The sequence below is a fragment of the Arachis hypogaea genome, chromosome 15, assembly GCF_003086295.3.
Source record: "Arachis hypogaea cultivar Tifrunner chromosome 15, arahy.Tifrunner.gnm2.J5K5, whole genome shotgun sequence".
Classification (NCBI taxonomy): Eukaryota; Viridiplantae; Streptophyta; class Magnoliopsida; order Fabales; family Fabaceae; genus Arachis; species Arachis hypogaea.
In genome coordinates this window covers 123,942,661-123,965,463 of record NC_092050.1, presented here as the reverse complement: position 1 = coordinate 123,965,463, position 22,803 = coordinate 123,942,661, and the positions used below count along the sequence as shown (strand labels likewise).

At 35.3% G+C, this 22,803-nt stretch overlaps 1 protein-coding gene and 1 long non-coding RNA gene across 3 annotated transcripts; both read right to left on the bottom strand.

The window, feature by feature from the left end:
* Nucleotides 1-279: 279 nt before the first annotated feature.
* On the bottom strand, nt 280-4,195 carry LOC140178966 (uncharacterized). 2 transcript variants are annotated; one of them, XR_011872210.1, is made up of 4 exons: nt 3,378-4,195; nt 3,224-3,306; nt 3,000-3,113; nt 280-504 (listed from the first exon to the last, which is right to left on the bottom strand). It is a non-coding gene; the product is annotated as an uncharacterized lncRNA (long non-coding RNA). The 2 variants fall into 2 exon arrangements; XR_011872211.1 differs by having other exon boundaries at nt 3,000-3,091.
* Nucleotides 4,196-5,591: 1,396 nt separating this feature from the next.
* On the bottom strand, nt 5,592-9,096 carry LOC112750580 (acyl-acyl carrier protein thioesterase TE3, chloroplastic). Its single transcript, XM_025799368.3, has 6 exons — nt 8,462-9,096; nt 7,571-7,671; nt 6,781-6,890; nt 6,575-6,670; nt 6,348-6,494; nt 5,592-6,015 (listed from the first exon to the last, which is right to left on the bottom strand). Exons 1-5 carry the CDS (start codon nt 8,707-8,709, stop codon nt 6,378-6,380), a joined length of 672 nt encoding a protein of 223 aa, XP_025655153.1. The 5' UTR covers nt 8,710-9,096; the 3' UTR covers nt 5,592-6,015; nt 6,348-6,377.
* Between the last annotated feature and the right edge of the window lie 13,707 nt (nt 9,097-22,803).

The window sequence follows — 22,803 nt, the reverse complement described above, 5'->3', positions numbered from 1 at the left end:
CCAGTTCAATTACCGGTTCGATTTTGACAACTATGCTTGGCAATATACTCCTTTGCTATCCATTTTTGTATTCTTAAATGGAAAGACTAGAATCTATCAAGAATCTTGGTAGCAAGACACTCCAACAACAAAAGTATATTGTAACACCCTAACTACTAAAGTTCACGCTTCCGGCTGCGCAACTCTGATAGCTCGGACATTACGACGACACTTATACTATTTAATACTAAAATATGAGCCTGTCTAAAACTTTAAACTGCAATACCGCTCCCGAAATACTTTCGTTCGACAACGCACATCCATATATACCATACAACTTACAAAAACTCATAAAGAGTACATCCATATATATACATATATAATATTACAAGCATTAACCAATACAATTCCTATCCCTCTTATAGAATGTATCAAGATAAATGCGAGGGAACAAAAATATACTAAAGCAATACAGAGCATCTCAACAACAACTAAATGAACTCTTCATAACTTCTGCGCCATATCCTGAAAGGGGAAAAATGTAGGGGGGGTGAGAACATCATCCTCGAAAGGGTTCTCAGTAGAGGGTTTTTGGGAATTACTGTAATAGGATACGTGGAGATAAACCGTACCAGTGATTAATAACCGTCTTATGCCTCTTTTCAAAAACAATAGTTTACAATAAAAGTAAGGTCGGAAATCTTTTCTGAAAAAAGAACCATTCAATTCTCAAGAACTCAAAAGCCCTTCAAAACGGTTTATCTATGCTGAACCAAAACAGCCTTTCATATTTTATTCCAAACCAGAAACACAAAACCGAAATCAATCATCGATTCATCTCATTCCAACCACGGCCCTAGGCCCAAACAATCCAACCATCAACCAATCACCACAGTCCAACAGAGTCCCAGTAGCAAACACAAATAGGAAGACGCAAGCACAAACAAACAATTATTGCAAGTAGGACAATTAGCAATTAATCACATAGGCACACCAAGTATAATATGCACACCCAAACAAAGTCACATAGATGCATATGATGCATGCCTGTCCCTAATAGCTGATGATATCATCTGTCGGTTATAGAGCCAACCCGACAAGTCCTGGTAGCTAACCATTGGACTGTCCCTCTGTCGCGCATCCCCAACTCGAGTTATACTCATCATAAACTTGATCATAATCATGATCCATATCCATCACCCTCACTGGTGAATATTTACGGGGACGAGCTCATCCGGGCTTTCACAGTGCCCGGCCACACTTACGACATAGGGTCAAAAGAGTTTCGAGTCTCAACCTGGAGCACGTGGTGGCTAGCCACTGCTTTCTCCCAGGGAAACCCTCATCTCCGATGGTGGAAGTGCAACATTCACATTTATCAATGATTCAGCATAAACATGCATTCAATCTCATCCATGGATCAACATCCATCTCAGCCATCCGGCTCACGGTTCAGTCCAGAACCAGCCAATATTCATATCATACACAGCCATTCCGGCTCACGGTTCAATCCAGAACCAATCAATATGTATAATCATACACAGCCTTTTCGGCTCTCAACAAAACAGCACTTCCACATTCAAAATCATCAAATTCATGAAATCGGCATTTAAGCCATAAATCATTTTCTCAATTCATTTCACTTTGAAATCAAGTTTCAACTCTTTTCAGCCTTGACTTTAAAGATCTCATTTCTCAAATCATCTCAAGCTCATAAGCCACTTTTACTCAAGGTAAATTCCCCTTTTAAAACCATGCCACTCTCGGCATCCTCTTTTCAAAACCTCCATAACCATGGAAAGTTAAAGATTCATTTTGAAACATTCAAAATCATCCATCCAACAATGGGATTTTATAACAAAGTTTCTCGGCAGAGTCTCAAGTCTTTAGGGGAGAATAACATAACTCACTTCACCAAATTCATTTAAAATCATTAAAACATTGGCTTTCCGATTTGAGTAGGAAAATAGGATCTAAGCCAAACCGAGTCATGTAATCATTTACTTCTTTCAAAGTCGTTTCCTTTACTTAGGCAAAAACCAACTTCAACCCCCATGATAAATTCTAGAACGTTTCAACTGTTCGAAATTGTTTTAGTCTTGCAAAAATTCAGAATTCAAAGAGTACTTAAAACCTTTCTCAAAACATTTCAAAATGAAACTTGTCAATAGACATTCAGGTCCTTTCAAAATCATTGAAACTCCTCTAATTGAAACCCTCAAGTCAAATTCAAAGGCATTGCCCTTGTCACATTTATAACAGCTTTAAAACATAAGTTTCATTCTAAATAACTTTCTCCTGAAAGAGATACAATGCCTTTCTTAAGAAGCAAGACTAAATCACAATTTCCCCTTTAATAATTCGTTTCAAAAGCATGAACCATCATTTTCTTGATAATTCAAATAAAATAGTAGAAGTCTTTAACTCATCATTTTTTTAGACAACATTCAATAAAGACTCGGATTTTATAGAAATTTCGGCAACATCTCCCCTAAAACTTGGACTTTGCCACCCGGTTCGGGTCCCAACTAAACCGTTCCACAATCCTTTTCAACAGTCCAGAATCCAAAATCAATTCAAAATCAAGCTAAATCCAACAGTCGCCTCATTGGCATATCTCAAGAAAACCGTTTCAAAATCACACCAATATCAACTGAATTAACTCATTTCCAAAGCTTTAAAGAAACGGTTCAGCAACATTCATTTATCAAACCAGATCATTTAAAGCAAGTCAGGCTGAATTCAAGAGTGGATTCTATTTTTCACATTCTCAATAAAAATTAACTCAAGTCAATTCTCAACGGGTTAAACTCGATCTCAAAGCTTTAAAAGAATCAACTTGAAAAGCATTTCGTTTCACAAAACCACACAACAATTCAACCAACAGACGTTCATAACCAACCAAGGCAAATCAAGCCATACATAAGGCCGATACAATTACCAAATACACATTCACTCACATCAGTATCCATATGTAATAATTCCAATAATAAACTATAGTTTTCGGAAAGCGCCCCTACCTCAAAACGCAAAACCATAGCCCAAACGCGTCACAGAGTCCTTTCCGCCTCAACCCGAACTGACGGCAACCAAAACCTCAGCTCCAAGCCACCTTCACAATAGCCATAGCAACACTAATCGCAACATATAATAATCAGGACTCGACCCCACGTTACCAAAACTCATTTATTAACCAAACACAACCGAAAACTAACGCGAGGCTTTTCGAAACATAATTTCTTACCAGAATAACAACACGAAGCAGTTGCGATTTCGAACCGGCCCCGACAACAGCTCCGGCGGCAGCCAGAAGCTCCGGTGGATCAACTATAAAAACCGCGCACATTAAAACCTTCTCAAGTTCCAAAATGACCAGAACCGCAAATTAAAACCCTTACCGGCAACGGCAGCAGGGTCTCAAGTGGCAGAAGCTCAGCCCGGAGCTCCGGCGGTGATCCCGGAAGTCACATAACTACTCCCGACGGCCCAAAGCACGGTGACTCAGCCTGTTCCTCTTCCTGTAGCAATCTCCGCAACAACATCACAAGCCCAAAGAGCAGGGAGTGACAGAGCTCGGTCACGGTGAAGCAGGGCGGTACAACGGCGGCCAAGCACAGCCCCTCAAACGGCAGTGACGCGGACACAGCTCCTCTTCTCCGTGCTCGTCGGCGACGCGTGAAGTACAAAGGCAGCATCTTTCCTTTCTCAGCGGACCAAAACAACAGAGACAGAAGGATTCATCTTGCTCCTCTCTCGCTGTTGGCAAGGATGATGACTACACGGGCTTCAGTGGCGGTTCCCGGCGACCCATCATCTGCGGCGGCGCTGGGCAGAGACGGCGACGATGCGACTGGCGGTAACGGGCTTGGACGACGACGGTGGCTTCCCAGACGAGACTAGGCGCGGCAGATCCAGGCCATCACCCCTTTCTCACTCGCGAACCCTCTCTCCCCGTGCTTCAACTTCGCGGCGCCAGGTGAACCAGAGGCGGCGCGATAGCACAGATGGCCGAGGCAGCGCGATGAAGCTGGCTCCATGGTGCTGCAGCTCAGGGACGGTGACTCGCAATGATGACGGGCGACAGCCTTCCCAGTGCCACTGACGCAGATTCCTTTCTCTTCCTCTCTTTCTGCTCCTGTGTCTTTCTTTCATGGAAGGGAAAGGGGGAAACCGTGTATGTTTGGCTGCTGGGGCATGGGGGGAGCAACGGGTATCCGGGTAGGGTTTTAGGGTTAGGGTTTTTGAGTAAAGTTAGGATTAGGGGTAATTTGGTAATTTCACATAAAATTGGGAATAATATAGTACTTGAAACTCAAATTAAATCCAACACTATTTGTACATAGAAAATACTATTTGCTCATTAATTTCACAAATTATTTTCAATAAAATGCCCAAATCTAAAAATTAGAAATAATATACTTAATTTCTTCATTTTCCAAAATAGCAGTAATAATATTTAAAATATTACTTATCTAATCCAAATCATATAAAATCCTTATTATTTCATAACCGCTAACTTTATAATTTGAATATAGAAAATAATCCAATAATTGTAAAATTGGATAATAATCATAACTTATCTCAAATTCAATAAATCAAAACTTGTCTTAATTATTTTTAATAAAATAATTTCTGAAATTAAGGCTATAAATAATTATATGATGAAACTTGATCATAAAAAGACTTTTCAAAAGTTTTGGGTCTTACATATATTATGACCTAAAATGGATTTAAGAGGAAAAGAGACAAATGAAAGCAAAAATGATTCTCACCTTTTTTTTTCCTTATCTGTTAACTCATTGGTCCCATAAGTTGTCCTCTTTATTTTCACTAAACCACTATAAACAAAAGCATTGCAAAAAATTATGGAACACAAATTTATATGTTCTTTTCCCCCTCACAATATTTTGGAAAATATTTTGATTTTTTAATCCTTTAAAATGTCAATAAAAGATTCAGTCCAAAATATTAATCAATAATAAATAACTCAAATTCATGATAATTGATAAAACAAATAAAGCAATAGCCACAAACCGCGAGCAATTTAAATCATCCAACATACAATTCCACATGGAATTGGATTCTAATTTAGATGCAAATAAACATAATAACATAAGGACTAAACTAATAAGATATAAAATATATAAATCCACAAATACTAACTAGAGAAAATTATAAGATCAACTCAAACATGCACTTAAGCTTATGATCACTCAAACCATCCATCTTAAATCCAAACATAACTCAAATCTGATTTCATAAAGAAAGATCTACCTATGTAAAGAGCAGCCTAGTGCATAAGCATCCTGTGTTAACGCTGATTACGGAAAAGGACCGCATCCAAATAATGTAATGTACATAGTCTAATCTGATAACTACATCAGTAGTTGTTTCCATAGCTTAAACCAACAGATCAACCATTGTTCTAAGGCTCTCCTTCGATAATTAGTATATGTAAAACTTGAATATTTTTTACTCATAAAAAAAATACTATATGCACACAAAAAATCAACTATCAAATCAGTCATTGTGTATTTGTATATAAATACATGTATTATTTTTTTTTACCGAAGATAGAGAGACTCGAACCCGCAACATCTTAGATGAATATGGAGAGACTATGCCATTTGAGCTATAGCTCATTGGCAAATATATGTATTGTTTAACTCATTTTCAATATGTATTTTGTATCTCAATATGTATTCTACAAAGACCTAGTGTAGTAGCTGATCTTTGGTATACACTTTGCATGATCGCTTATACATACTTGTATAGTTATCGATCAAATAATGTAATATCATGGCCCAACTCTTACACAGGACACCTAAACGGGCACAAAGCTAAATATCTAGTAAAATATAAACCAAAACATTAATCCCTCTAAATTTAGTTACCATTGAGATACACAGAATCAATTCCATAGCCAAGGGAGATCGCAATATCTAACAATAGTAAGATCACCAAAGAGAAATCGTCTTTGCAGTCGCTGAAATTCGAAATCAATAACATCAACGGGGAAGGCAATTGTCGATGCATCTAGGAGATAACATGAAAAAAAGAAAGAAACCGCAAGGATGAGAATGAGTCTCAGTAGACTTTGCAGATAGCTTCAAAAATAAATTTATAGCAGGTTATTTGTTGAAGCGGACGGCTTTGCAAAAACTTCCGCTTCGGCTATGGTTAATTTAGAACTTAGAAGAGCTGCTAAATAAATACATATAGAGTATCAATGATCCATACACAAGTGAATAATCCATTTTATATTTCTTTCCATGATTTAAATTTATTGGACTCTCCATTTCAGCACCGTGATACCTCCTCAGCCACCCACGGTAAAGATTGAATGCAAGTTATAAGATAATAATTACCTTTTGTAATATTGCATTCTAGCAACCAAATTAAGAGGCCTCATTTCGAATAAATTTCACAAACTTCGACTTCATCTCTGCTGGAATTCGAATCGGGCGATAGTTTTTGTCAAGCCAAACAGCCGTAGCCTTAGCCTCCAAAATAGGCTGCAATCAAATAAATCAAATATGATTAAAAAATATGCGCCATTTAGATAAAGTATAAATTGTAAGTGATGAAGATAAACCTCTTGGTTTGGAAGCTTAATGATGAAGTGATCGAAGTATAACCGTGCTGCTGAAGATCCAGAAATCCTAACCTTCACTACAAATTTATCCCCACTCTGTTTGCATGTTCTAAGCATGAGTATAATAATATTGGTGACAGAACAATCATGACTTCGCACTATGTATCCTAATAAAGAGAATGGCAAACAAAATCTCAGAGCCTCACTCTTAGCGGTGCAAGGAATTTTATTGATAACTCTGATAATGCCAATGCATCGCCGGTACGAGCTACAGCATCACAATTAATACCAATGCTTTCCAAGAGTTCATGACGACCTTATGAAGATATTCATAGACAAGGATCAGTTTATGCATTTCAAATACAAAATATTACTTCTATTTTCTGTGGAAATTATACAGCTTCCAACCCCTGATTTCAGAAACGGAACAATCTAAAATATCCTAGCGATCTGAAAACATTTTCAGCATATTCAAGATAACAAAACTACTACGCGTACAAGTTGAATCTCTTAAAAGGAAGAAAAATAAACTACTGACATGAATAGCATTAGATTGCATCTAAATTAGAATACACAGATTAGAGATGATGGTATGCTTATGTAGAAATCACTCCTAATCACTCACAATTCCAACCAAATTTATTTTCTAAAAGTATATGGACTGAGGCAAATGATTATTCCAAAAATGAAAAATCAACCTTATGAATTACCAAAGAATCATTTGCACAATGAGTCTAAGCTAATGCATGCCGAATACCTTTTTTATTTTCATTTTTCTTTTTCCTATTGCCTTGTACTTGCTTGGCTATTTGGATTTAAGCTTTTTCATACTTTCAAAAAGAATTGTGTTCTTTTGGAGTTATAAGCACTTCAAAATTGAAATCTACATTCATATATTACAAGATATACATATAAAGAAGCAAAGTGAAAACATTGAAGCAACAGAAATAATCCAGATTACTGGAAACTTAGATTTGTCAATTTATGAAATCTCACCGTGTTGGCAATAACTTGAATAGACTGCATTGTTGACCACACCATATTGATCCAACTCATAATCACGGACTTTCATTTCAACTTCACAGAATTCACTCATTCTGCAACATGAAAAAAGTTAAATGAGAGGACGAGCTAGTTAAATAATAAAAAAAATATTGATATTTTAAGAACAATATTATATGATGTCACTCGAAGATTGAACATAAATTGATTGCCATTTCCACAAGAGAGTTTCAAATATACAGAAGCAAATGATAGCTATTCTACATATTCATTCATGGTCCTCAAATTATGAAAGATAGATATTGGAGAATTTCTCAAAGATTATTTACCTTTGATGGGCCAAGGGCGTGCCTATTTATTTTGGGAGCAAACTTATCACTGTCAGTGATCTTGTGGCATTAAATTTCGAAATAAAAAATACTATGTATACACTACAAGTTAGCCACCATATATTTGTGTACAAAAACATGCCCTGATTAATTCGTTTTTCATATGTATTTTTGTATTTCAACATTGGGTGACTGATGGGTGGCTGAGTTTTAGTGGACACTTAACATAATTCATGTATTATTACATCGGAAGTTGTCTGTTAAATTACAAACTAAACATTATCGCGCAAGCAATAAGATACCATTTTTTTATTTCTTCTAAGAAATTTAGCTAGCGAAACAAATAACACTCCATCTAATCAAACACCTTTCACTTAAAATAACAACAAAAGAATCCATCAGGAACTCACCCAAAAAATAAAGAATAAAGCTTGAATGCAGGGCAACAAGATTAGGGAAATGTGTTTGCGACACATCAATTAACAACTTAAAAACCAATATTTAACGTCTTAATGAAAATTAACAACAAAGAAGCACTAAGGAATAGATGAAGTACCCTTTGCCCCCTCTGAGATCGAAGAGCGGTGAGGAGGCGCTGGCGCTAGCTGGAAGAAGTGATTGGAGTGCCGGCAGATTGAAGCGCCGGCGGGGAATGATGAGATGAAACGGCGTAGTGTTGAGGGAGCGTAGAGAAGAGAGCGGCATGTGGTAAGAGTACGGAGAAAATGAAATTGAGTGCAGCATTTTGCGGATGATTGTGAGGGCGTTACAACTAAAGTAACATCCCTCTCGGCCTTTAAACATTTCAACTACTTTTCATTTCTTTTTATTTTATTTCTATTGGTATACTAAAAAGAACAATCACTCTTCAACAAAAAAGATGCACAGCGTCGATCGCCATATTTATTTCTCATCTGCCGCTCACAATGTTCCTCATTCTATTTTTCATATTTGTTTCAACTAATCTACTTGTGCCCGCCCCCATTTATATTCGCATAAATATTAAATCGGTACTCAAGATTCTAGTGCTAATAAAATAGTACTAAAAGAAATTAAAATTTAACCAGTATATTTTAAGTGTCGGAAGAATGGACAAATTAGTGAGAGATGAGAGAGGGAGAGCGAGAGAAGTGAGAAAACATGGGGATGGAAAAACACGGAGTGGGGAAGAATTAGGCAAACGACCAAGCATGATAAGAATCTTAAGTATTTTAAGGGTTACTTAAAATGGTGATTTGAACTTGAACGAGAGGTTTAAACTCTTTCTGAGGGGTGTTAGTATATTTATAGTAGAAAGATAATCACCTTTTTTAAATAGTTCCACTTTTATTGGTGGACAGTGGTTCCCTTTATCTTGGGAGTTTGTTGGGATCTATCTTTTAGGATAGATAGAGATAGTAGGAGAGATTCAGGTATGTAAATAAGTGGAACTGAACCTTTTTGTCGCGTCCAACCTCTTAGGAGGTCAGGTGAGTGGAAGAGACCACCCTTGTTGGGCCTTTAGACTTAATGGGCCTGACTGTGTTGTGGGTCAGGGTATGAACAGTACCCCTACTTGAATCTGAGCTTTCATGAGGTCGGTCTCAAGTATTTGTGGTTCCAATTTCTTTCGTTGGGTACGCTGCATTCAAGAGGTCGGGTACTCGATGTGTTTTAAATTTTTGAAACGTTGCCATTTAATGGCGTGGCGAACGTTACGCGGTTAGTTTCCTAGGAGTTCACGCGCGGCTTTTAAAGAAAGACGTGAAATGTCTTTTTTGCCCCTTGTCTCTTTATAAAAGTTTCGCGCCTTCCTTCTTCTCCCTTTTCCGTTTTTGAAAAATGCTCACTTTGCTTCGTTTTCTTCATCAAAAGAAAAGAAACCCTTCATTCTTCTTCCTTTGTTCTTTGCTTTATACTGCATTCTAGGTCAAGATTTCTTTATCTTGGACCATTTGAAAGATCTTGTTTTGATTTTTTGAAGAGGAATGTTCATGTTTCTTGTTGTTTGACATGCCTCTTTACTTCTGCATTTCATCGAGGTTGGTGTTTTTATCCATTTTCGTTCTATTACAATTGCTCTGGATACTTGTATTTGCTTTAGTATTGTCACTACTTGTTTGTTCTTGAAAACTGTTCGCTGCTTGGGATTTGTTGCTACGGACTTTAATATGGTTGCATTGTCCCTAAATGGTGTCGCTTTTTTTGGTTGGAAGTGACACCATTTCTGTGTTCGGAATTTCATGATGATTTGTTGTTTTTATGAGATTTTATGAGAACTGTAGTTAATTGTTGGTGTCGTTAACGATGACCCGACTTCTTGTGATTATTGTCCGACTTGTTGTGATAATTTTTCTTTATGTGTTGCATTTGTAGGTATAGCCTTTATGTCTCGCTCTGTAATTCATAACATGTCGACCAAAGTTTCCTCTCACTTAACTTGAGTAGATATTTTTGTTCTTACTCATTCCCTGTTATTGATACAGAGTAAGCTGAAAACTTTCGTAGGCACCATAGGTTGTGTGAAACCGGGAAGATGAGCGGAACTACGAGATAGTGGTAGCTGATCCTAAGGAGAGGGTATGTTTTCTCCCAATGGTAGGTCAGAACGCCCTTTTTTTTACGCATATAATTGCTTTTTCACTAAGCTAGACGTTAGGCTTCCTTTTTCTGACTTTGAGATTAATGTCCTTTGGACTTGCAACGTTGCTCCTACCCAACTACACCCTAACTCATGGGCTTCTCTAAAAATATACTAGTTCCTTTGTCGGGAACTGGATGTCCGACCTTCCCTGAAAGTGTTCTTCTATCTCTTTGTGTTGACCAAACCTTTTAGTTCTTCTAAAAAATTAGGTTGGATTTCTTTCCAAGTTGTCCAAGAAAGGAAGGTTTTCTCTATTTTTGAAGATTTCTTTCACAATTTTAAAAATTATTTTTTCAAAGTCCGAGCTGTTGAGGATGCCAAACCATTCTTCCTTGACGAGAACGATGAACCTATTTTTCGTTGTATTGGGAAGAGAAATCAGTAATAGCCAAGTATAATGTAGATGATTTAGATGAGCTTGAGAAGAGTGTAATTCTCTTGTTTCAAGAGTGTTGGGACCGGACCTTTTATTTGGACACCAAAGAATTCTTAGGAGATCCTGGTCAACTCTAGTCCGAACTAGGTAGCCCTCCTTTCTTTTACTTATAAATTCTTGTTGTAAAATTGTGTTGGTGGCTAATGTGTCTTTGTTTTCAGAAAAAATGGCTCCTAAGTCGGTTGCCATGAAGACACTTCGGGCCACCAGAAAGAACTTTGTGGCTTGGGGGCATACAACTAAAAGAAGCTGGTGACGTTGCTGCCCTGTCTTCTCCCTCGAAGTCAGACTCGAGGAGCATCAGCTTCGCAAAAGGTTATACCCGTCCCTCTGTTTCAACCAATTCCCCCTATCTCCACCACTGATAGTGCTGTGACCCATCCTCCTCCTTCTTCCTCTGAACTAAATCCCAAAAGGCAGAAGACTACTGAGTGGGAGAGCATATAAGACAAGGGCTTCGACGGGCTTGCTTGGAGCGAAAAACTTATCCTCCCTCATAGCCATATTAGTATCGATGATGTGTCCCTCAGAAACTATCTTCAGCTCCTGGCCCGAGGCAGAATTCGGATAGCAGGCATGTGTGCTGCCTTGGTGATAAACCCCAATCTTGTGGTTTATCTTGTGTTAAATTTAGTGAATTTTATCAAATTTTCTCATATTTATTCAATGAAATAGCATAATTTTGTAATTCTCCCTAAATTGTGCTTAATGATTAAAACATGTTTTTTAGGCCTTAAAATTGCTAAATTTAATTCACTTTAATTTCATTCGATGCCTTGATATGTTTGTTGAGTGATTCAGGGTTTATAAGGCAACGATTGGATTGAAGAAGTGAAGAAAAAGCATGCAAAGTAGAGAATTCATGAAGAAATGAGGATTTGTGAAAATCATAGCGATGCGCACGCGTGACCCACGCGTATACGTGACACTGGTCATGTGACCTCATTAAAGAAAAGGTGGCAGGCAATTTCTAGACTTGCTGGAGCCCAATCCAACTCATTTCTGAAGCTATTAGAAGCCAAAATCAAGAAGGATGAAGGGGGAGCAATTAGGTAGCTTAGGAATCATATTTTAGGGTAGTTTTCTAGAGAGAAAAACTCCCTCTTTTCTCTAGAATTAGGATAAATTTAGGTTAATCTCTGTTAGATTTAGGTTTTATTTCTTGTCTTGATTTAGTTTTCCTTACAATTTCTTGTCATTACTTCTTTGCTCTCTTAATTTCACTTGTTATTTCTCATTTTGATCACTTTTATGTTTATGAACTATTGTTGATTTTCATTTTCTTTAATGTAATTGATGTCTTTTTATGTTTTCTATTGTTTAATTGAGTTGTTATTGTTATTTTCTTGCATTTGATAGTAGTAGATTTTATTCTTATTGCAATTTGTTATGCTTTTATTTTTATGCTCACCAAGTGTTTGATAAAATGCTTGGCTTAGGTTTAGAGTAGATTTTGAGCATTCTTGGCTTGAAAAGAGGAATTTGGCGCTCTTAAGTCATTAATACCCAACTTATGTTGGTGATCTAGAGTTGTTAGTTAATATTGTTTCCATTGACGCTAATCTTTTGCTAATTCAATTAGTAAGTTGATTAGGACTTATGGATTGAGACTAACTAGTCTTATTTTATTTTCTCCCGATGTTGGAGATAACAAAATAGGATTATCTCTTGGTAATTATTGTTTGACTAGGATAGAAAACCTTGATTTTCAATCCTTGCCATGAATGCCTCTTTATTAGTTGCTATCTTTAGTTGTTTGATTTACTTTCTTGTTATTTAAATTTCTTTCCATTTAATTTCTTGTCTTCTTATTTTCAAACCACCCTTTTGAACCTCATAACTGATAACGTGCATACCTCACTGTAATCCCTTTGAGAGATGACCTGATATCCAATACTCTCGGTATTTTTATTGGTTTGCACTTGTGACAAACAAATTAAACTTTGATTGAGGGTTGTTTGTTGGTTTAAATCTATACTCGCAATGAAGCGATTTCTTTTATTGAGAAGAAATTCTAGACCGACGATAACCTTCACATCATTTGGCCAGGGAGTTGGAGAAAACTCCCCTTAGCGCCACCCCCAGCTCCTTGGTGGCTGCTCAGGCCGAGGTGGTTTCTCTGAAAGAGAAAAAGAAGGAGATTGAGGAGGAGAGGGATACGCTAACGTCCGACTTGGGTAAAACTCGGGTTGTAATACCTTACCAAGCAAAGAAAACACAGATAGGATACAATTGCAACAAGTAGGACAAATAGCAGATAAGCATAGCTAATCAATTAGGCAAACCAAAGTAATGCACACTCAAGCAAAATATACAAATGCATATGATGTATGCCTATCCTATGGCTAATGATATAATCTATTGGATATATAGCCCAAACCCGACATGTCCTGGTAGCTAACCATGGACAAAAACACCACCTCGCAAAGTAAGTGGAATTGAGCCACAACCCCTTGCTACTACCCGCTTAACCCAGAGCAAGTGGGATAAATCACTATTGCTGCTACTACCCAAGTGGGTGTTTCTGACTCAACCCAGAGCAAGTAAAATAATCCACTACTGCTGCTACTACCCAGGTGTCTCAATCACTGACCCGGAGCAAGTGGGACGAACTACTACTACTTCCATTGCCCATGTATCTCATTCATAAAAATTCATTCTCAATTCTTTCATATTCATTCAAAATACATATTTAAACTCAGTTCTCATTATTCTTCTTCCTCATCTCTTACCTGGAGTAAGTGGACAATACCAATGTATCTTACTTGGTTTCTCAACTCTTACCCAGAGCCAGTGGACAACGCCACTGTCTCTTACTCGGTCACATATATCTCAATCAAATTCAATTTCATGTTAAGTTCATCCTCCACCTTACTCCACTTCCATAATAGTCAATAACATCATTAATCATCTCTCAGTTCAGTCATATTTCATTATTATTATCATTATCTTTATCAATTACTTCTTACTCAACATTACTCACATCTCATTACTTAGTCATTTAACCTATTCACCCTTGTTCTAAAGCTTAAAAGCTTGCTAATAAACTCTAATCAAGTGTTAAAGAGGCTTGAAAAGCTAGAGTATAGGTTTAAATCCCAAAAGAACACACTTTTAAGCCAAAACAGGGTTCTGCGTACGCATGCCTTCCGCATACGCGAAAGTGTAAAATCTTCCATTCTCACGTATGCAACCCTTGTCTACGTACGCGAGATGCTTAGGCAGAGCCAGGGTCCATGTCGCGTGCATGTCCACATACACATGGGCTGCAGAATTGGCAAAAAGCTGCTAAGTTCATAAAAATAAGTTTTTTACACCCAATTTTGAATGCGTATAACTTTTTCGTTAAAAATTATTTTTAGTCCATTCTTTGAACGTCATGGACTATACAGACCCAATTTTCATTCAAGATAAATTTTACAAAATTTGGAGATTCGGAAGCCAAGTTATGACCCGCCGAAGTTAGTCCAAAAATAAGCTTTTACCAAAGTTTACCAAATCTCTAGTTTTTCAAAATTTCCATTCCAAAATCAGTAGTTCACTAACTCAAAACAACCCCAAAACACCATTCAACACCTTCCATTCATTTCACAGTATACCACCATCCAATTCATTCAATTATTCAACAATTATATATATATATATATATATATATATATATATATACTCAACAATATTCACATACCTCGTTTTCATGCCACAATCCTTTAAACATATAAATTTTATCAATATCATCATCATCATAACTCATAATTATCATCAATCATCATCATATCTTATAATTCCACCAAAAATTCATATACACATATCAAATCTCTAGTTTTTCAAAATTTCCATTCCAAAATCAGTAGTTCACTAACTCAAAACAACCCCAAAACACCATTCAACACCTTCCATTCATTTCACAGTATACCACCATCCAATTCATTCAATTATTCAACAATTATATATATATATATATATATATATATATATATATATACTCAACAATTCCTCAACCAAAATCAACAATAATCATATTCACATACCTCGTTTTCATGCCACAATCCTTTAAACATATAAATTTTATCAATATCATCATCATCATAACTCATAATTATCATCAATCATCATCATATCTTATAATTCCACCAAAAATTCATATACACATATCAAATCTCAAATCATTTGTACACATATACACATTCATTCACTAATCACATCAACAACCAAATTCAATCCAAGCTTATCCTATGGTTAATTAGCCTAAGTTTTCATGTGACATTAAACATGACCTACGAGAAACCAAAATCATACCTTGGGCGATTCCTCCCTAAGCGCGGAACGTCTTAAATTTCTTCGTTTCTTAAGCTTCCACTTCACCAAGTCCACACCAATTAGATTTCCAACACCCAAAATTCAATGTCAAGCTTCCAATATCACCAATTTGTCTCCAAAACACATTATTCCATATAATTCCATACAATATCATAATAATAAACACAAGGTTCACTAATTTACTAATTCACAAGAGTTGGGGTTCCTTACCATTACCCATGGGTCAATTAGACTAAACTCAGTGATTTTTCACTGCTAGAGTTCACCTAAATCATCAAGAATACTATATCCCTCAACATATAACACCCAAAATTATGAAATTAAAGGGGGTGAGAATTGGGCACAAAATATCAAATTCCTTACCACAATTCTTGCATGGTTTTGAAGAGAATTCTGAGACAAATGCGTGATCGCTGACGGCTCGTCAATTGGAGTTCCGGATTGAAAGTTAGAAGGAATTGAAGTTGGAAGTGATTTGGGGTTAGTATCTATTTTGCTTCTCTTCTCCTCAGCGTGTTTTACAATGAGAAAAGGGTAAAGTGGCTAATTGCAAGCTTTTATAGGTTGGGCCTTGGGAACAATATGGGCCCGGTCCAACTAGTTCAGTCTGTTGGCCTGTTTTTAGGCTAAAATATTTAAAATTAGTGTCAAAATTTGTATTTTAATTATTTCTACCTCCCTAAACTATTAAATTTAATTTTCTAATTTTTTTGAATAATAATTAATTTATTAGCTAATTATTTACTAATCACTCAAAATTTACATGGGTCAAGGTGAAACAGGCAAAGGCGGCCTTGGCTATGTCGAAGGGATTGAGAAAGAAGGCAGAGGAGAGCTACATCCGTGTTTTTTAGTGGTATATGAAAAAAAGCAGAACAATCATAGTGTCGAGATCTTAATATTAAACCAACATAAATAAGTGAATTTCTACATCTCACACAATCGTGTGTTGGATTTAGAGTTTTTTTGTCACATTTTTTTGTACTTTATGAGCCATTCGGTGTAAGAAAGTATATTCACCTTTAAAATAACTACTATTTTTACTTTAAGTTAATAATTTCTTAATTAATATTTTTTTTGAAAAATGACTCTTTATTTGTGGATCTAGTGAGTATAATTAAGATAACTAAAAGGGTTAAGTACGATTTTGGTCCCTAACGTAGAGGCTGAAAATTTATTTCGTCTTCGGCCTTTTTTTCACTACAAAATGGTCTCAAAAGTTCAGTTTGTTTTAAAATCATTCTTTTTACTAAATTTTTAATTTTTATTACTAAATTACTCCTAATAAAAAAATAAAAAGAAAAAGAAAACGGGTTAATGGGAAAGAGTATCACGCTTTGTGGGGTGGGGGTTGGGTTTGGGTTCAGGAAGAAGAAAGGGAAGAGAATGGGAAGGGGAAGGGGAAGGGCCACCGCCGCTGCCGCTGCCGCCGCTCCTGCTACTCGCCGTCGCTCTCGTCTTGCCACACCTCGACCTCGCAGCGCTATGACTTGAGCCCTAGCCTCGCCGCAACCCACCCTTGCCTCGCAACGCGTCTGGCCCGCGCCTTCATGTTCGTTGTCGTCGTTGAAGAGGTGGTGGTCGCCCTTGTGTTCCTCGTGTCCTCTAGCAGCGTCCTCCAGAGGGATTTTTAGTAATTATATTTATGGATTTTTACTTCTTGTAATTGAAGATGAATTTGGGAATTTTCTATTATTGTAATTGCATCTGAGTTTTGTTAATGAAAGAGGAAGAATTTTAGTTTTGAGTTTTGTTAATGTTTTTGAGTTTCAAAGATGATGAGGATGATTTTCTTATTTTTCTGAGTTCTGAATTCTGCTTTCTGAGTTTTGATGATGATGATGATGATGATTTTCTGAATTCTGGGTGGGGTGATGCAGATAGTGATGGAGTGGTAGTGGGTGGGATCGGAGGTGGTGGTTTTTTGAGTTCGGGGGATGATGCAAGTTCTTGGGAGTGATGCAGATGCAGATGATGATTTTCTGAGTTTTTGGGTCTGCTTCTGCTTCTCGTTGATTTTGAGGAAGAAGGGGAGGGGTATTTTCGTCCGAATGACGATTTTAAAACTAAGGTAAATCTTCGGGACCATTTTGTAGCAAAAAAAGGTCGAGGATGAAATAAATTTTTGACCTCTATGTTAGGGACCAAAATCGTACTTAACCCTAACTAAAACGAACGTTTTGAATTTAGATAAGAAAGAAGATTGAATACTACTTAACTGGCTAAAACTGGTGAGTATATGCGAACAGCACCAAAAGTAAAAGCAAAAATATAGTTATTAATGTAATATTGATTGCATGTTGAGCCATGAAGATCGCAAGTGGTGTAGCGGTTATACTTTGTTTGGGGGTGGAAAGAAATAGGAAGGAGAAAATTGAGTAAAAAGAAATAGAAAGAAAAGAAATTGAAGTGAAATTAATTTCTATGGGTGTGTTTGGATGGAAGAAAAATACGATGGAAAGATATTGAAAGATAAATAATTTATGTTGTTTGTTTGAAAAGAAAAACGGAGAGAAAAAATGAATTAAGTTATATAATGACAATATTACCCTCCATATTATATAGTCATGTTATTATGTATACAATTATGTAAATATTCATAAATGTGATTAAATAATAACAACAAAATTTAATTATATTTATAATATAACAAATTAGGAATATAATAATAATAATAATAATAATAATAATAATAATAATAATAATAATAATAATAACAAAGTTAGCATAATCTAATTAGATAAAATATAAATTTTATTTTTGTTTACTACTCATCTCAATACATAAACTGGAAATAATTTTAAGAAGAAGAAATATCTAAATCAATAAATTTATGTACATGATTTTAAAGAGGCTAACAGTTTCTCCAGACCGGTGGTAGAAAAAAGAAACGGTTCTAGTTTTTACATTATGAACTATTATATACAAGAACCTAGCAACTCGCTCCTCTACTGTAACATGTTTTGTATCCCTCACTTGACGTGTTGCTCTTAATTTCTCACACAATTGAAGAAATGCATCAGGGCCCATGCGTAGGATGTCACGACACCTATGAGTTTTTCTTAACTGTTGCATTAAAGTATCTCGAATTTGTTCTCGCCCAACCAATTTATGGGAGATGGATTTGTCAACCCGCGTAAACATAAATCTCAATAAATATAACATGTGCACGATGTAACATATCAGTGTTATTGTGCATAATTTCTGTCGTCTTTTCCAATCCTCCCTCAAAACTGTTAATATATGTTCTTAGTTTTCAAGGGTTAACATATTTTCCTGATTATTGACCCCGAACTTATAAGAAAGGTTTAGTGGAAAATCACAATTAAAGATGTCTTTCATATTGGGGACCAAAAAACTTTTTTCATGATCAGCCTTATCCATTTAACAAACACTTTGTAGTTTCAAATGTACACATCGTAGATTTACAGCACCAACAAAAACAAAAAAAGATAGCATCATATGTAAAGCATAAGCAATGCAGTTAAATAACTAGTATTCATATATATGACCTCCTAATCGAAGAATATAATTAAGTGTAAAAGAATCTCAACCAATTGAAAGATAACAATTTTTTATACCTTTCAAAAAAATTTAAACATAAACTACATACGAAAGAAAAAGTAAAAAAATAAAAAAACATAGAAAATGAAAGCAAGTAATAGGTGTTAATGTGGTTTTGGATATAAATTTACATAAAAATAAAAAAATAAACTTATGGATATATAGAAAACAGTATTTTAGAAGAAAAGTATTAAACAAGAGACCATATTGAAGATCTTATCTTAGTGGAAAATAAGCAGAAAAATCTAAGCTAAACTTGAATTTGGTCAGAGACGGCATATGTAAAGTGCCTTGCAATTTTCCAAAGTTATTTGTTGAACTTGAAACAGATAAAGTAATGGACTCTTTGATAGTCATCCTGAAGAAAGATATTATATATATATATATAAAAAGACTATTCACATGAATATAGTAATTAATTTGTTATATGTTATATCATAAATTAACTTAATCAAATCCTTTAAAATTGCTTAACGTTTTTTTAGTTGTCCTTTTTAGATTAAAAAAAATTATTTTAATCAACTTCAACACCTATCCATGTGAGAATTAGTTATGAATTTTGTGTATAAGTAAATAAAATAGCTGAATAGTTATAAAAGTGTAGATTATGGAGCAAATTTGCGAACAAGTGCGGTGGAACAAGTTTACTTTGCGGTGAAAGGTAAATTTTTAATTTCTATTGTTTTTAATAACTGAGCTCCCAAATAATAATAATTTCTGTGTGTCCTACGAAATCAATTAATTTACCTAAACCAAGTTTACTTTAGCAGTTATATTTCGATCGAAGCATTTTATTAGGCAGTTTATAGACATAAAAGTTAACAAAGTATGAATCAACATTTTTTTATTGGAGCATTTGATCAAGCAGTTTACATACATGAAAATTAACAAGGTAATAAATCAAACCAAAATATAATCTCTATCCATATACTTCAAAATTAAATCACAAACACAGATCCATCAATATATAGCGTCAAATGGGAAATAAGAGCAACATAAAAAGCTTATCTATAGTATATACACACATCAATTTTTTCAACTCTGATTAACTTATAAATCAATACCTTTGCATGTTTTCACTGGAGCATTTTATCAAATAGTTTACAGGCATGAAAATTAACAAATTCATAATTCAAACTAAAATGTAATCTTTGTTCCTATACTGTAAAATTGAACCTGAAACCCATAGATCTATGAATCTAATAAAGAATGAAAGGTGAAATAAGAGCAACATAGAAAACTTACCAAATTTGACCTGTAGATGCAAGATGCCGTGACCAGAATGATTGAGAAGTGGTGGAGAAATGGACCGTTAGTAAAACTTATACTGGTTGATAGTGTTGGAAGTGGGTAGCATGCACAGTTGAATCTCAGGTTGAAGAAGAGTCTTCAGAAAAAGAGAAGGCTAGGGTTTGGAAATGATGCAGTGGAACGAGTTTCCTTTCCATTTTCTCGCCTTAGTTGGAAAGAAAAGTTTTTGGTGGGTCCTTTCACTTTTTGCTACTGTTGTATTTTTTCTTTACATTTTTTTCATTCCCAAACAAGTAAAACTTCAGATTTCCTTCTTTTTTCTTTCCGTTCATATTCAATTCCCCCCAATTTTCATCTAAACAAACACAGCATTAAAGATACCTTGATATTTTGAAGCACCTAGATGAGGGCGAAGTGGTTGTCATCACTTTTATCAATGAGTTACTCCATGCACAAGGCAGGATTTGAATTTCAATACTTATAAACGAATAAGTTAACTACTCGACCAACCCAAATTAGTTAACTAGTATATATCTAACCCTCATGATGTGCGGTGCAGCATAAAAATTGTGTGCAAATTATTAAATAAAATAATAGAGAAATTATTGTATTTTTATAATAATTTATACGTTAACTTAATTTATTTGACTAGTAACTATATAATTTTGAAAATAGTTAAATGTATATGAATTATCTAATGTTGAGTTTTAAAAGAATAAATATAATGTATGATAAACAATATTCATTAAAAAAATATAATCAACATTTCTAAATGTTTCTGATAAATATTTTTAGGAGATAGCATTTTGTTAGGAATTTCTATGAATGTAAATAAGCCAATATGTAAGTTCAAACGTTATCAAGTTAACTTTTATTTTGTTTTATAAGAATATTTCACTCTTGCCAATATCTATACTTAGTAGGCAAAGTAAATTATGGATTTTTCACTCAGCGCTACATCAAATGGAGCTGCCAAAAAATATTTTAATTTATAAAAGGAAAAAAGTATAGGTAGATAATAAAAATACTAAACAATGTGAACAATAAATATATTGGATGTTCATTTCACTAGGTATACGAATGATTATTCTAATATTAAGATTTAGGTAGGTAATTTAAAAATGTAGTATGTTTTTATTTGATTAGTGATTGTTCATGTTATTCAAAAAAATCATTGATTACCTAGCATAATCCATTATAAAATTGCCCATGTTCATTTTGTTGTATTTACTAACGAGCAACAATACTTTTGGCAATCAATTTTAAGTTCTAAACTCCATTAAATCGTCGTTTAATCTCACTTAAAAAAAACAGTTGTCATGCTTTTCATTAACCCCATTTGAAATCAAAGAGAACATCTGCATCAATCAATAGGGGAGATGGGGTGCCACGTTGGACTGGACATACAGTGTTTTGGAACACCCAAAAAATTTGGTTGCGAACAAGTGAGAATGAAGAACACACCATAGCAAGGATGAAGGAATTCTCGGCTCTTCATAATCGGTGATGGTTGAACTGTTAGCAAGGAGAGCCTAACAGTGTAGATGTGGGACGGTTGAACACGTATTAAGAGATTAAGCATCAGCGACTGGGTCGGGTCAGCTCTTGTGGCCATGTCCCAAAAAAAAGAAAGAAAGAAATCAAAGAAACTCCATCCAAGGTTATGGAGGCTTTGTTCAACTCGACTGCGGGATCGCTAGAGAGAGAGAGTAATTAAGCGCTACTACTGTTTGAATTGGTGGGTTGCTGTGTTTTGCTCCCTTTGACCCAAAAAAGAAAAAAAAAAAAAACTCCATCAAAACCAAACACAGAAAGGACAGAGAAATAAGACAACACTTAAAACATAAACATTGAACTTATTAGAACTTTATTACTATCAATTAGGGATGGCAATACCACCCCAACCCGCGGGTACTCATCCCGCCCTTACCCGCTCGGGGCGGGTTCTTGGGAGGGACGGAGCGGGGTCGGGTTTAGGTAATATCCGCCCCTACCCGCCCCGCTATATATATAATATATATAATTTTAATATATAATATGTATAATATATATAAAATAATTAGTAAATGATTAATAATATTGTATCATATTTAAATTTTTACTTTAATTTATGTTATGTATGTGATGATGGTTATATAAATTTTGAAATTTAATTTTATTTATTGGATTTTAATAATTATAGGGGCGGATAGGAGCGGGGCGGGTACCCGCAGGGATGGGTTAGGGTTGAACGTTTTACTACCTGTGGGTAGAAGCGGGGCAGATTCTATGCTGGTTGTTGTACGGCAGGGCAGGGTCGGGTAAAGCAAAAACCCACCCTACCCGCCCCGTTACCACCCCTACTATCAATGTCATTATATTGTTACCACTGATGATGACGGTAGTGGTAGTGATGTCATTTTTTCTTATTAATTTGAGGCAGATTGCATAAAGGTTCCAATTAAACGATTCAATTGGATTAAGGTATAAAATTAATTTTCAAAAATATTGTTACACATTAATAAATAGAGAAAAAAATTGAGACAATTCTATAAATATTTTTAAGAACTCCATCAAATGGAACTCGCTATGGAAGTTCTATCAAATATTTTGCCTACTTAGTATCTATTTAGTGTTTAAAATTTTATGTTTAAGCAAAGTCAAAATGAATTGAGTTTTAGACAAATCAGATTTACAAAATCTAAAGTGTCAAGGTTGAGAATACTTC

Bases quoted from the DNA above. Each gene is read 5' to 3' on its own strand.
- LOC112750580 (XM_025799368.3), bottom strand. From the start codon at position 8,709: ATGTTTAAAGGCCGAGAGGGATGTTACTTTAGTTGTAACGCCCTCACA. The intron at 7,672-8,461 runs GTACTTCATCTA...TTCATGTTGCAG, and splicing joins GATCTCAGAGGGGGCAAAGG to AATGAGTGAATTCTGTGAAG. The intron at 6,671-6,780 runs GTGAGGCTCTGA...ACATGCAAACAG, and splicing joins AATTCCTTGCACCGCTAAGA to AGTGGGGATAAATTTGTAGT.